We start from the raw sequence: 16,155 nt of genomic DNA, 5'->3' as shown, positions 1-16,155 counted from the left end.
GAGAGCTATAGCATGATTCAGACATAAGAAAACATAAGAAGAGGGTTTCTTCACCAACACAAGATTTCCCAGAGGCCCACAGCCCTGAAATGAAATGGAAAAAAGAGAGGACGATGGCTGAGGGATGTCTTGAAGGAGACTACCAGAATACTGTTCAAATAAGTAAAACCCGACGGATTAACTGTCAGAGGTCAGAGCTCTGTCTCCCCCTCTGGTAAACGGCGGGAACCATCTCCAGAGTTCTGAATGCATCTCATCTCCCAGCAACCCCAGCCCACAGTTTCTGGATGCCGCACCTGCCTTTGATTTGCAATCATTCACAGTATACTGAATCACTGTACTGAGTCTCACTCATTGCGAAGAATTGGTTGGGCGTTTGCTGATGTTGTGGTGACCTGAAGCTGAGAGTAAAAGTTTGCACGTCAAGAATAGCATTTGCTGCATCTTTGGCTGCTAATCCATTCTTGGCCTCCAGGATTAAAACCCTGATTTAGCTTTGTGGACTTTTAGCTGAGCTTATAAACCTGCTGCATTTTGAGAACAGCTTTTAGTCTGTATGAGAAAAAATTAATCAATATGATTCTCTCACTATTGGTTCACCCCACAGCCTTAAACCTTACGGTTGGAAACAGGCTGTCTGCGGGTTAAAATTGGCAAACCGGTACGGGGAACACAGGTGGCCCACAGGAAATGTAAAGATCGTAGACCACTTGGTGAACCCATAGAGCACGTGTCAAACTCAAGGCCCGCAGACCAAATGTGGCCCGCCATGTCATTTTATGATGCCAGCGAGAGCATTCATTCATTCATTCATTCATTCATTCATCTTCTGCAGTTTATCCCTTTCGGGGTCACAGGGCTGCTGGAGCCTATCCCGGCCACTTGTGGGTGAAGGCAGAGGACACCCAGGACAGGTCGCCGGTCTGTCGCAGGGCCACAATCACACACCCATTCACACTCACAACTATGGAGAATTTACAGTTGCCAATTAACCTATGAAGCGTGTTTTTGGATGGTGGGAGGAAGACAGAGTCCCCGGAGAAAACCCACACATGCACGACGAAAACATGCAAACTCCACACATAAAGGTCCCCCATTGATGTTCTGGTTCTGGTCCCCCAGCCGGGACTTGAACCAGGGGCCTTCTTGCTGACCACTGCGCTACCGTGCAGCCCGCGAGAGCATAAAAGTTTTTCATTTCTTAGAATAAACAATAAAAATTGGTGTGTATTTATTCATGTCTAGGGGGAATTGGACTTGAAACATCGGATTGGGCAACTATACATTAGGACTTAAACACTGTCCATATAACCTAACCTGACAGAATCCAATTTAAAAGGATTTATGCTAAAGCAACAAGAAAACATGAGTTTTCTATGCAACTGTAATTGTCACTTTAAAAAGTTAAAATAAATGAATAATGAGTTATTTAACATTAAGGATTAGTTATAATTATTATTAATTTATTATTATATTATTAATAGTTGTTTATTTTTCATTACATTTAGTTACATGTATAAGTTATATCTAGCCCTTTGAGGACAACCACTATGCTGATGTGGCCCTCAGTGAAAATGAGTTTGACACCCCTGCTGTAGAATGAAAATGTCCAAGCACTTTTTCTTTCTAGGAGCAGGCTACGGCTGACAGGTCATAGTGAACAATTATACAACATATAAAGGTAAATAAGGGTAAAGTGGGTGAGATTCAGGATGTCCTATGGATTTTTTATTTTTTTTAAACTCCCAAGCGCTGCGCGTTGCACAAGGGGACTTTTAGTACAGAGACTCTGAAGTACAAATCACACCAACGAATCATTCGATGCAAAAACATAAAGATGAGAACGACAGTTAAATAAGCAAAACAACTAGTAAAAATAATGTTTTTAGCAAAAAACAATGCCAAACACATGAAATGAAACAACAATAAAACATTTCAGAAAACAAAATAATGTCCAGAAATTTAAATGAAATGTTAAAAAAATGAAACGAAACGAAAGAAGAGAGCAGAAAAGGCTGTTAGGTACTATGAGACATCACTGATTGGATGAAGATGTTTGTTCATCATTTCAACCTAAAGTTATTTGGCATGAAGCGACACTGGATCTACTCAGTACAAATACTCAAACTCATAAAGTATGTGAATGATGAAGACCCATTTGAAAAAAAAAAAAAAGTCAAAATCAAACATCCTTTTTTTTTTTCAAGCTTTTCCAACAGCTGAGCAAACAGATCAGAGATAAAGGACTCTTGTGTTGGACAGATTTTCTGTTACAATAGGCAGTTATGAATTTTCTGACACGAGGTGTATATTTGTATGAACCCCTTTTGGTTTTGAGGCTAAACTTTACTTATTTTAACTATGTTTGTATACATTTCTTGTTGGAAACAGACGGAAAAGAAAAAGGGAGAAGTAGAGAGGTGGATGTTAGAGATGGGAGGCAAGGGTACCAAGGAATGGGGAGAAAAAAAAGTGGTTTAAGAAGTGGAACAGTTAGAAACACTTTAACATTTCATTCTGATGTCTGGAAAGTACTTTGTATGTATACATGTGTATAACAAGTTTAATGTACTTTAACTTGTTTCACCAAGTTTTAGAGTGGATTATAAATTCCAGGAGACATTTTGGCCAGAACGTGTTCATTGATTAAATAGTCAATTAAAAGAATCTGTTTATTCTGCACCAGGAAACCATGTGGAAAGATTAAAAGTATTTGGACCCTTACCACAGGTGAGCTGCTGTCCCTGTAGAAGGTGGAACGCCAGCCCACGAAGGCGAGTGGGGAAAACGCAGACTGTGTCGTTGCCGATTCTCACAGAGTTGCTTTGAGCCCAAGTGAGCAGCCACTTCATGTGACAGTCACAGAACAGAGTCTCAGTGCTGAAGTGTCTGTTACAGGAAAAGAACACATTCATAACGGGGCGCTAATGTTCCTCAGTTCGCTAATCCGACCGTTTCTATTAGCAGGTCCTTGATGGGAGTAACAGCTGCGATTTGTGTCACTTCAACAACAGAAGTTTAAAACAACAATATTTCAGAGGAGTCACTGGTGACACGTGGACATATTTGTCTACAACTGTAACTGAAAGGCTACGTTCACACTGCAGGGCTTAATGCTCAATTCCGATTTTTTGAAAAAAAATTGATTTTTTTTGCAAGGCTGTTCACATTTCCAAATTAAATGCAAACTTTTGTGATCTCCTGTGTGACCGTGAAATGACCCAGAAGTGACCAGCATGTGCAGAAGAGTACTCAACAGTGAACGACTTCACTCGTTGTTTGCAGAAGTAGCTAACGTTAACAATGGATGTCAATAACAGTGTTGTCAACAGCAGAGCTCTTTCTGCATTATTACATTCATTTTCACAAAGGAGCCAGCACAATTACAATCTTCTCATTTTAAGAAGGCATTGGAGCCAGGATCGTCTGTACCCACTGTTGTGGAATGGGGATGTGGATGTGTGTGTGTAAGAGAGAGGAGAGAGCGCGTGCAGCGAGGTAGAGAATGAGGGGGGCAGTGTGGGCGCATTCATGTCGTGTGTTATGGAGGAAGGAGAACAGTAATAGAAGAAAGTTTCCCCCAGAATAAATACTATTGACTCTTTATTAACCCGCTCTGGAGAATCTGAGGGTCTGAACGGGGAAGGGAACCCCAGAAGAGGATCTGCCTTCGGCCTTGGTGAAGGTCTCCCCCGCGCTTCTTCTGACCACGGTCGGAAAGGAAAAAAAGTAATTGCGGGAAAGGTTCAACACCACGCTCAGCCATTTCGCTGGAAATGTTTTCAAAAACCACCCGGTTGCGATAAGAGCCCCTTGAGTTTGGCCTGAATAGAGCTGTCACCCTAAACATGAATCCAATCGGTGACCTCGCTTCCCTTCCACTGACTGGTCTCAGCAGCATCGTCCACCATGGTTGATGTATATGTTCTTGTTCCCCCCCAAGTTCACCGCAGAATTCTGACGTTTAAAGCGTATTGATGACGTACGGGTCGGATTCATGTGGCCTGGCGGGTCAGACGGAGGTTGCATTCAGGATTCAGGACCGCATACCCAAGTGGCCTGGGTCGCATTTGAAAAGATCGGATCTGTGTCGTTCAGACTGTCATGAAAATATCAGATACAGGTCGCATAGGGGCAAAAAAATCGGAATTGGGTCGTTTCAGCCTGCAGTGTGAACGTAGCCAAATACATGACGACTTCAGAAAAGCTCATTGTTCACAATCTCTGTTCAATCTTAAATATATTGATGCGTTTTCCTTACAGCACTTTCAGAGACACGAGGGATGTGAAGAGTCCAGCTGTCAGAGTGGAAAAGATGTTCCCAGATAAATTCCTGTTTGAGGGGAACAAACACACCTTTAGAAACAGGCCCCTGAAAAGAGATTCACTGAAAAGAAATATTTTATGCAAAACCATATCAGGTCATGTTAAAACCATCATCTGTAGTCGACACAAATGCAGCTGTTTTTAACAAATCTTTGTTGAATTTGACAGTTTGGATTCAGATTAATTAAAAACAAACTTCCCAGGGAAACACAAGTAGAAGCTTGTAACACGTCTGACATAAAATGTTGCTTGCATCAGAGATGGACCATTATCCGGGAAAAATGGGTATTATGGCTTTGCTTCAACAAAATGAATCAAGATCCAACCTACACTTTTAACAGGCTCCTTAGATCAATAAACATCTCAGGTGAGAGGCAGCCAATCCTGTTGTTGGACAAATCCCTACAAGGACAAAAAGAAAGAGACAAGGCATGTGTCACTAGACATCCATTGGTGTTGTAATCAGAGCGAATGAGAATAGAAAACGGCAATGCATGAAGGGGAGAAAGTAAGCAGCTGTGAAGGTTAATCATCTCTCTTGGCTTTACTGAAGTTTTCCCTTTCTAACATTTTACATGTGATTTTAATGCATTTTTCTGTTTTGTGAAGCACCTTGAATTACTTTGTGTACGAATTGTGCTATACAAATAAACTTGCCTTGCCTTGCCTACATTTCAGATACAAAACAGAGTCACACACATGACTTCACAAACATTCATGTCTCCATCTATAAGCGGCTGCATGCTGTCGTGTCCAAAGCTACATGCCCTCGTACACTGCAATTAAAGAGCTGTTATGGTGCAGCAGCTGTGGCAAAATAAGCAAAGCACTTGAATAATCACCAGTTAGGGAGCACTTAAATGAGCCTTCTCCCTCTCTCTCCAGGCCTTGTGTGCACGCACCTCAATTTAGCATACAGGCAGACTGTTTACAGGCCCGCCTGTCCAGACCCTGCTAACCTTCCCTCTGCAGTCACGCCACACACTGAAACCAGGCTAATCAATCACAAACACAGCTATACTGAAGTAGTTAAAAATAGAAGAAAACTGATTTTTACATGTTTAATAACACTTAATAATTCAAACATGGACTACTTTAAAACACTTGTATTTTCATGACTACCATCAATATGAATGTGTTCTGTTTAGAACATGTCCAGACCAGGATATCTCCCAACTACGATATATTATTGAAATAACTCCATTTGGTCTGTACAAAAGATATTTGGGGTTTTTCAAGGATACCACGTGTGAAGGGGTGGGGCTCTGGGAATTGTAGTTTTGGTGGATATAAAATATTTTAATTGGACAAAACTTTTTTTCCTTGGTAGTCAGGAGGATAAAATCTTATGATACCTTCACTTTTACCTTTTGGCACATCCTTTGTGGGGGCCCCACAGTGGATCAGCTTTCACTAATTCACACAGGTAGTTTTTGTGAGTAAAAAGTCATTGTATAAAGTCCCACTCCCATCATCTTCTGATCAAGTGTTCCGGGTGGTCTTTTGATTATGGTTATACTGTTTTTAGCCAAAATCCAAAAGCCTGTGACGTTTTCTAGAACATAGTTTCTGCAGAGCGGCAGGAGTTCATTCGAAATTCACCACTGAGTTGAGGTCCACCCTTACTTTGCGCCATTCATTTTGTATGCTAAGGAATGGGAAAACAGACCCTTCCTGCACAGATGGAACTCATGTGGCAGAACACTAATGATCTGTGAGGCATGTAGAGGGTGGTGTGTCTTTCCTAACTGTCTGTGGAAGATGCTGAAGATGTTTCTGAAATTTGAGACTTGAATTTGTGGCAATTGGGATGGAGGATTTCTGATTTTTCTGGCAGTCAGGAGGCTGCAAACAGTTGGAGGTATGTGAAGAAATACAGAGGGTGGCAGTGACTCAAACACACAAAAAGCTGGGTGGCAGTTTAGCTCAGGTGGTAGAGCAGGTCGTTCAACAATCAAAGGGTTGGCGGATTGATCCCCGATCTACCCAGCCAGATGTCACCCCCCGACTGCGGCCAGTCCACAGCTCACTGCTCCCCCAAGGGGATGGGTCAAAATGCGGAGAAGAATTTCCCCATTGTGGGATAAAGACACTATCAAATATAATTATTATTATTATTAAATTGAGCATCTCAAAAGCTCAATGCTTCCCTTGCCCCAGTGACGTGAGGCAAGTGAGGCTAAACCTCACTAGTCAAAATCGTGAGGAAAAAGAAAAAGATAAATTAAGTAAACATTATTTTCCACTGATCTGTAGTAAATATACATTTTTCAGTCAACTCAACACGTTTTCCACAGTTTCTGAGGTTAAAATCGCCAAATTTGAGTGTTACCCGATCACAGACAGAGCTGAAACTCCGGTGAGGCTCTGAAGCGCTGTGCTTCATGTCTGACTGCTGGACTCAATGTTAACAGAGACGTGCGCTGAAAACACTCATGTAGAGCTGCAGAAAAAGCTTTAGGTGAGGCAAACCTCACCAGCAGGGGCAGACTTGAGGCGACAGCTGCTTTGTAGCTACACTGGTGCCGTAGAAACAGAACAGACCGAGGTCGTCTGTCTCCATTGAGAGGGAAAAACTCATTTAAGCTAAAGGGAAAAAAAGGAAGACTTTCCAACAGCTCATTGAGCTTTTTGTGGAGAAGGATTGACACATGGGCTCAAAAAGTAAGGCCAAACATGTTTTTCAATGTTTGTTTTTATGTGGGTAAGTGGAAAGAAAAGTAAGTAAAATCATTGATTTTATTTCTATGATAAATTGTCACAGACAACATCAGATAACACTAATTAAAGCACCAGAATCTGAGGTTGAAAAAATACCAGAAATAGTTACTGAGGGTCAAATGTGTGCTGAACACATCTGGATACTTTAATTTGTTTACAGTACATGTGAATAATTTATACACAAGAACAGTGTTCTATCCATGTCTTGCATTTATCTATTAAACCTGAAGAAAATGACAATATAGAGAAACTGAATGCCTGCATCAGAGACAAAAAGACCTGGATGACAATTAATGACCTCCTCTTGAACCCAGAAAAAACTGAGGTCATTATACTAGGTCCTAAAAACCTCAGAGATGCTCTGTCTGCTCAGATAGTCTCCCTGGATGGCATAAGTATAGCCCCCAATTCCACAGTTAGAAACCTTGGGGTTTTATTTGACCAGGATTTATCATTTAAGGCTCACATATCTCAGGCGTGTAGAACTGCCTTTTTCCACCTGTGGAATATTGCTAAGATCAGAAATATACTTTCTAAGAGTGATGCTGAAAAACTCATCCATGCATTTGTTACGTCTAGACTGGATTACTGTAACTCCTTGTTAGCAGTGTGTTCTAAGAGTTCCTTAAGAAGTCTCCAGCTTGTCCAGAACGCAGCAGCTAGATTGTTAGCTGGAACTAGCAGAAGAGATCACATCACTCCTGTGTTAGTTTCGCTCCATTGGCTCCCAGTTGATTCCAGAATCAAGTTCAAGATCCTCCTGTTAACCTATAAGACCTAACATGGAATGGCCCCATCCTATATTAAAGACCTCATAGTCCCTTACCAACCAAACAGAACACTTTGTTCGCAAAATGCAGGACTGCTTGTGGTTCCTAGAATTAGTAAAAGTACGGTTGGAGGTAGAGCGTTTAGCCACCAAGCCCCTGTCTTATGGAATAAACTCCCAGCTCATGTAAGAGAGGCCGACTCAGTTTCTACATTCAAAGTTAGACTGAAAACATTCCTCTTTGGACAGGCTTATTGTCAGACTAGTATTCTGAGATTACCTAACTTAATGTTAATGTGTTTAAATTAAACTTAATAACAGTAAAGTTGTTAATAGGCTGCTAGAAGTTTGAAGCTGGGGTAACTATGGTGCAATGGGGTTCCGTCCTCTATTCTCATCCGTCCCCCAACTCCGTCTGGATAAAGATCATTTGCTGAATTTTAAATATGTAGTTGTAGATTTAGATAAATTAATTCTTCTCTATGAGTTCTGGTTAATCGCCTGTCCATCCTGGGGGAGGATCCCTCCTTCATGTGGACACCCATGAGGTTTCTTCGTTTTTTTCCGGAAACCGTTTTTTTTAGGAGTTTTTCCTTGAATTGAGTTGAATTTAATTTTTCTTTTTATACCCATTTAGAATGAAAGCGTTTTTATATGGTTATCTGTTTTTCCTGTTAAAAATGTGTCAACGTTAAATACATTTAAAGACATCAATTATTTGACGGTGTCAATCACAGAATTCGAATTTTGAGATTTGGCAATTGCGCCCTTCCACACCTTTCCACGTTCAGGAGTACCAGGCAGAAATGGACGACAAGAAAAGACTCCTAATGGCAAGTTTCTTTTTAATCCCATACTGGATGGTTTTCTGGGCAAAACTAACGAGACTTTTAGTTACTGCCGGTGTGAGATGAGTTATCTGTCATGCCCGGCTAGAATGTGACTCAAACCCTATACAGTTAGTGTCCTTAGTACGGAGGAGTGCGTCCCTGGTCTGCCACCAGGTGCGCCTGCATCGGTGAAGGTGATCTTGGACCGAGGGAACCGCCACGTCAACTTCCTGGGACGGAAATAAGGGTGGTAGTTACCCAAGGCAGGCCTCAAATGGTGAAATTCCTGTGACGGAAGATGGAAGTGAGTTGTGAGCATATTCAATCCAGACCAAGTGTGCTGACCAATCGGAAGCGTTCTGGGCAGCGACACAAAGAAAAGAGCAGCTTTTAATTCTTGGTTGGTAGCCTGAGGACAGACTAGTGATGGCTCCCAACGCAGAACAGAAAGCCTTCCAGACTTGTGAAATGTAGAGGTCCCCTGTCGGATACAATGTCGGTGGTATCTGAAGACTTGATTGACGAGGATGTTGGCAGTTTCCGAGGCTGTGGGAAGTTGAGGCAGGTACCATGACATTATCATCGCAGCACGTCAAGTTTGAAGTACCACCTGCTAGCCATTACACGGCCTCGTATCAGCCCTCCCACATGAAGCAGATGACGCTGCATAATTTGCAGCAAAAACGTAAAACTGTAGCTAAATGTATAGCTACACCTTGCAGACCAATCAATGTTATTGAGGATGAGTGTCTGTGCAAAATTGCACGCATTGCAAGCAACGACCCATCCTGCCAAATTCCCTCTAGAGCAACTCCTGTGAAAAGCATAAGCGAGCTTTACGAAAAGGAAAAAGCCAAGACAGGGAGGCGTTGGAAAAGACAGATGCTGTGGTGCTCACTAGGGTTTACTGGACTTCACAATTACCTGGGACCACAGGACATTATTTTACATCAGAGTGGGAACTGAGGTCAAATGCTTTAACTGCTATGAAAATGAAAGAGTGGCATTTTGCTAATGAGTGCATTTAGCACTTTTTGCATGTAGCAAGACAGTGAGACATTCAACATAAAGTCAGCACACTGACAACAAGATAGCAGCGTCTAAACAGCTCCCGTTCAAGCACATGCCGTGCATCGCTCATAGCATCCATAGAGCTATCGCAGTTTCTCTGCAGAGCACACAAGCAAAATGCAGAAGGTTAGTTGTCCATGTTCAACACAGCTCTGCTAATGCAGCAGAGCTGGAACACAAGCAGATCGCAGATAATCAGAAGGAAGAGTCCCCTTGCACAAGATGTGCCTACGAGTTGGAGCAGGAAATAATCAAGCACATACACAGAAACACAGGACCACTGAGAGATGCCCTGGTCCTATATCACCATGCCAACCCTTGTTGAACTGGATAAGCTGAATAAGCTGGAGGAAGTGCTACAGCATTGCAGGTAAGTCAGTTATTTATCTTTTATGTTTTAGTATGATCTTTTTGTTTGCTATAATGAGCTCCAAGTAACACCACACTCTTTGAAATAAATTCATTATGAAATAAAACAGCTGATTGTTTGTTGTTTTTTTCCTTTTTGTTTTTATAAAGATGAAGTTCATGATGTTCAACTTACTATTAACATGTTTAAATTAAACTTGATAAAAATAACAATTAGTTACTAGTAGGGTGCTTTAGATCCTGCCTGCATCTATTCCGTCTTCGACTTGACCCGACCCGACTTGAACCGACCTGACTCTTGCACCACACACACTTCAAGGGATGATCTGATCTCATTGCAACCACACGAATATATTCAAGGGACCTCCAGATCCTGCCTCCACTACAATCTATCCACGACTGTACCCACAGACTACTGACAAGAATCCCGTCTACTCCTCACCCCCTACCCACTTTTTTTTTTAAAGCTTAGCCCTGACCTGAATCCTAAGCTTAACTATAACCAGACGCTGGAGAACGTATGGTGCACTAGGGTTCTGTCCTCTACTCTCATCTACTTCTCCTTTCCTATAATTTATGTATCATTCAGTTCTCTGTAGATCCTACCTCTGGCTCGTCTGGCGCCCCCAGCCGTCCCCCAACTCCCTCTGGATGAAGCTCATCTGCTGGACTATTTAAACATGTAGTTGTAGAGTTAGATAAGCTAATTCTTCTCCAAGAGTTCTGATACATCGCCTGTCCATCCTGGGGGAGGATCCCACCTTCATGTGGACACCCCTGATTTTTCATCTTTTTTTCAAGAATCTGTTTTTTTAGGAACTTTTCCTCACTGCGAAGTAGGGTCTAAAGGCAGGGATGCTCAGTTTAGTTTAGTCTGTTTAGTTTAGCTTAGTCATTACCTATTGAACTCACTGACTTTATGTTCTTCGTGTTTACTACACAATTACCGGTATGAAGCCTGTTGAGGTGACTGTTGTTATGATATTTGGCTATAGAAATAAAAATGAATTGAATTGATGAGTATTTCTTTTTTTTTAAGGTACATCAGTGAGCTCCTGGCAAGAGAGAGGTTTGTGTCCTGTTCAGTGGTGCTGCCAGCATTGTGTCATCTGTCCCGAGTGATGGAAACCGGTGATGATGACCCAGCAGACTTGGCTAAATTCAGAGAGACTTTTACCATAGACATGGAAAGCCATAAGGCAAAAATGAACATCACATGGCTGAGGATCACAACTGCAAGATCAGGACTGCATTAAGAACTGTGTGGAGCGCCGAAAGGCCGAGCCCACAGCTTCAGTTGTGGCCAAACATCAAGGGACGCACAGCGAGGTGGCCCGCCTTGCACACAAGTACCTGGTGACGTAAGGCAACATCAGTGGCTTGTGAGAGGTTATATTCACTCTCTGGGCATGTCGTTCAGAAAAAGAGATCTTCTCACTCCTCTGAAGATATCAATAGGCTTTTGTGTTTGAGCAAATGGCTCAGTGCTAAGACCCAGAAATAGGGGGCAACCTATACAGTCGAGAAAATGAAAGTGTTATGCAAGTTATATTTTTGATGCACTACACAGCCAATTTTTCTTTTACCTGTATATTTTGAATTACTTAATCATTTTCTGAAAAAAGATTCGATCACCTTGTGTTTACTCCACTGTTTTGTTAAGAAGTTGCGTCTTTAGTCGAATTTAAAAGTATAATATTCAGTAAGTGAACTTTCAATGACAGTTATATTTTGTTTCATGTACATCAGTTTTTGATTGTGTTAATTATGTGTTTAACTTTATTCAAAATGCCCTTTTGTTGCCTTTGGGCTTGAGTTGAAAATTTTATGCTTCAGCATTTTTTATTGTTCAGAAAGCTTTATTGAATACAATGTTACAAAAATAAAGCATTTTTAATTAAAACATTGTTGTCCTTATAAACAATGTAAACTGCTAAACACACTTATGTTCAAATTTTTTTAACATATAAAATAGTTACATATAAATTGCGATTAAAAATGTAATCGCCTAACAGCACTACTTTTTTTTTGCCTGTACTCCTTGTAATGACAGTAAAAGTAATTCATTCTTTGTAAAACTATCTTTCGGCGTTTTGTTGTGGAGTAATAGACTTGGGTGTTAGAAGTTAGGGAGGAGGATTGGCAGCTCCATCACCCATGTCAGATCTCTTTGTTTACTGGACTTTCACGGACAGTGAGTCAAACTCTGCCCTGGATAAGTTCTGTCCTGTGCTGCTTTGCCTGGTCCAGCTCCTCTCTCCGTCCATCAATAAAGTGTTTTTACTCCCAGTTCTGAGGTATTGCCTCTTTGGAGCCCTCAGTTTTAGATACATTCCAACAGCAGGTTATCCACTGCTGCTTGAGTTGACCCCCTCTTGAAAGCCTTTGTTTCATGACTCCTGACAAACAGCAGTTTCACATTGTACTGATGACACCAGAAACATTGGTGTCATCTTTGCTTTTACTTTAACAAAAATAGTGTTAATATTACCAAGCATGAAGATTCATGAGGTTGTTGAAGTAGAATACTTTGGTTCAGGTAGACACACTTTGGCTCATGTGTTTCCTGTTAGATTTCACATTATTGATTACTTATTTTCACAATGTGGATGACAGACAACTGAACAAGTTCTTCCAAACAAGAATCATTGAATCTCCATAAACACTAAAAATGTGTGACTCTGTTACAGAAAGTTAAAACAACTGTCCTGAGAGCTGCATGGGAATTTTAGTTCTCAGAACACTTGAAAAGACCAAATACCTCTCTTACCAACATTTTATTTCAAATTAGATTTTAGAATAGAAAACAGGCTTAAAGAGTTTGGCTGTTGAAATGAAGCTGAGGTTTAACAGAATATGTTGAAGCTGAATCTGTACACTACTTTGGGATGATGCTTTTCCTATTCTCTTCATCTGGAAAATTGCAGCAAATTTTGCATTGAGACCGACACCATGATAATAAAAAGTTAGATGTATTAAACTATGAATATGTAATGCCAAAAGAATTGACCTCTGTCGCATTATACTTACAAGATCCTGAGAGCCAGAAGTCCACGAAAGGCTCCAGGCTCCATGGTACTTATCAAATTATTCTTTAAGCCCCTAAAAAGAAAAGAAAAAGTTAGATCAACACATCTTAAACACCCACAATCCATCCTCTTAATCATGATCATATCATATTTTTTAACCGAGCACATGCTTTACGGATATAGAAACTATGCAGTTTACTCCAAATTATGCAGTGACTCTAGTCCAGTGAGTGGAATAAACTACACCAAACAAAATGACTTTTACTGAACCATTTCTGTGGCAAAACATTCAGTTCAAGCCAACAAGAACCCCCATGAACCCTGCCTGCATACTGAAAGAACCTGTGATTAAACAGGGATCTGTGAATTGATTTTCGTGCATAGCTGATCAAAAGTTTGGGATTACCACAAAGACTCAACCAATTTTTCTCATTTATTCTTGTAAACTTTCACACAGCAGTTCAAACAACGATTTTCCAAACGACAGGCAGGAGGGCATCAAACCACTTCATGAGAAGCTCAGTGAACTAATCAGGAGATATTGAGGAATTTGTCTGTTTGGCTCAAAGTCAGGAATGAAAGATTCATATATATACTTAGACCCTTCAAACATGCATTAGGTTGTCATGGCTCAATGTCAGATGAAATATTTATTTTTTCCTAGAAACTTTAAGACTTATGTTTTGTAAAGGCCACTCTAGTGTCACTCATAGACTCAAATTCAGTATTTCAAGTACAAAATTTTACTACTTATGGACAAAACTTTAGCAACAAATCTAACTTAGTGATATCTTCACAGCAAAAAGTGTAGATTAGATATTTCAAATACCGCAAAACTGAAAAATGTTTGTTTTATTAATTTACACCCCACCCCCCAATTGCCTCGCTTATTTTCTTTTACAGTCGCTTCTTAATCCAAAGTAAATAAAAGCATTTTGGTTAATTTCTTCTTGTTGGTCTGGTGCTTGTTCTGGGTCATACTTTGCCCAATCTGGCAGTCAACTGAGACATCTTCAGGAGATCAGGGGCCATTCCTTCCTCCTCGCAGGAGTTAAATGTGAGAGAAGTCTAAAATCCAAAAAAGACGTGACATTTTTTGACATTCTCAGGTGGTTTGAACCCATTTATCCCAGCCTGATAGATCCAAAACTTTAGTGAATTTACAAAAATGAGAACATTTACGAGCCATAGAGCAAAGCAACTTTTTTCTTAGTACAGGCATCTTAAACCTATGCATGACTTTATCCAGGAGTCCAGCCTAGAGAACCTCTTCAGGTCCAGTTAGAGGATGACTGCTGGCAATATAGTGGACATAAAACATTACCAGTTAAACTGAAGATAAAACATCGGCAGCTGGAGCAGCCGATGTTTCTAAAAGAACGACTATGCATGTGGTTGAACTCCAATCGAAGCTTTCAGCAGACGGAGTCCATGGTGGAGTTCCCACCTCTTCTACACATTTTGGGAAGAGGAGCAAAGCTGCCTTCCTGACAGACTAAGCTCCTGGTCCAGTCAGGTCAGTCAGCTCTCATCTCTCACCCCAGTTCTCTTTGATCATGTAAGAAGTGCTTCAAAACAGCCAGTGGAGCCTGCAGCAGCTTCTTCTAAAGCTCTGCCTTGAAAGCCTGCCCAAAGCCTGCACTCTTTGAATTTGCTGAACACACACAATTTTGTACTTCATCATGTGGCTATCTTACAGGGGAAGAAGTCGGTGCTGAGTGGACAGTCAGGCTAGTTTAAACGGAATGAAACAAATAGTTCTATTATTAAACTGTTCTATGAACGACCTGGTTTTCATGCTCTAGCAAAAGTACAATAGTTTAGAGAAAAGTGTGTCACTTTTGCTCATAATCCGGGTTTCTGATGTGTGTTTCAAAGTTGGCTTTATAGGATACTTTTGAAAGCCTTAAGGAACAAAACCTAGCATGAGGTCACACCTTCTAACCCATCCCTCAGGGTCACAGGGTTGCTGGAGCAAACCCAACCAGTCTGTTGCAGGCCCACCTTCGTATAACCACCCTGCAAATGAAGTTATAAATTATGAATGCTTCACAAAAGAATAGGTGGAGTCTACAATGGACTCCAACAGAACAGTTGCCAAAACGTTTGAACAATGGAAGGAAACTATTTGAGCGTAAATGTTGCTTATTTCTATGTATCCTTCAGTGTAATTTACTGTCAGAAATGATCATTTACTAAACACCTGTACTGCAAGTGCTCAAAAGTAGCTCCACAGGATGTCAGATAAAATCTCTTAGCCTTTGATTCAGATTCATAAATAATTGCTTCTGTCTAAACATTGCTATGCTCTGTTTATCTAGTTAGGACTTTGGAGTTGTTGAATTTAATTTAGTTTGGTTTGTCAGATAGCTCCAAAGGGAGCTAAAAATACATTATTTTGTGTCCAACATTAACTTATGCAACAATGACTACTGTGGCAAAAGAAGTCAATGCTCTTGTTAGGTGGGAATTACTGTTTTAGGTCAGAACCATCGACTGTATATGAGAACTGGACTGAGTGACTCCTCTCCCTTGGTGTTCCAAATATGAAGTACCCACTGGCCGCAGGAAGCAAAAAATCAAATAGACTTCTACAGAGAAATGAACATCTGTTACACAGTCCTATCGGTTATTCTTGCTCTGATACCTTTTTTAACACGTTCTTGATCATTCTAATTTTTTCATAACATTTTTTTTTAAGTTATTGCAGTTATTAAACTCATCAGATGCCTCAGTGAAAAAATGTGGTGTCACGTCAAACGTTCAAAATGTTTGGCATATTTCATGTGGCCCACTTTAAAGTGGAAGGGGTGGTGACTTCCAAAAAGCTCACTACTGTGATTAACCTAAAAATGATGACCCAGACCCACTCGGACCAATCACTGCTTACAGACATCTTCTGGTTCCAACATGGGGAGTCAGGGTGGCAGTGGCTCAGGCGGTTGAGCAGGTTGTCCAATGATCAAAGGGTCAGCGGTTCAATCCATGCTCTCCCCAGCCAACTGTTGTTGTGTCCTTGGGCAAGACACTTCACCCTCCT

General features: G+C 40.9%; 2 protein-coding genes across 3 annotated transcripts in view; one reads left to right on the top strand and one right to left on the bottom strand.

Moving 5' to 3' along the window:
• LOC105358774 (uncharacterized) overlaps positions 1-16,155 on the top strand; it is a 148,268-nt gene that overhangs the window by 66,402 nt on the left and 65,711 nt on the right. The window lies entirely within an intron of this gene.
• Positions 1-16,155, bottom strand: part of adgra1b (adhesion G protein-coupled receptor A1b) — a 207,473-nt gene that overhangs the window by 158,230 nt on the left and 33,088 nt on the right. For both annotated transcript variants that reach the window (XM_023963140.2, XM_078932087.1), the window contains 4 exons: positions 13,117-13,188; positions 4,657-4,728; positions 4,262-4,333; positions 2,726-2,889 (listed from right to left, as the gene is read on the bottom strand). In XM_023963140.2, coding sequence (XP_023818908.1) covers positions 2,726-2,889; positions 4,262-4,333; positions 4,657-4,728; positions 13,117-13,188 — 380 coding nt within the window. The remainder of the gene's footprint in view (positions 1-2,725; positions 2,890-4,261; positions 4,334-4,656; positions 4,729-13,116; positions 13,189-16,155) is intronic.

This window comes from Oryzias latipes, chromosome 15, assembly GCF_053564925.1.
Source record: "Oryzias latipes strain Hd-rR chromosome 15, Olatipes_Hd-rR_3.1".
NCBI lineage: Eukaryota > Metazoa > Chordata > Actinopteri > Beloniformes > Adrianichthyidae > Oryzias > Oryzias latipes.
The sequence above is the reverse complement of the archived record's forward strand: the minus strand, read 5'-3'. Positions and strand labels throughout refer to the sequence as shown.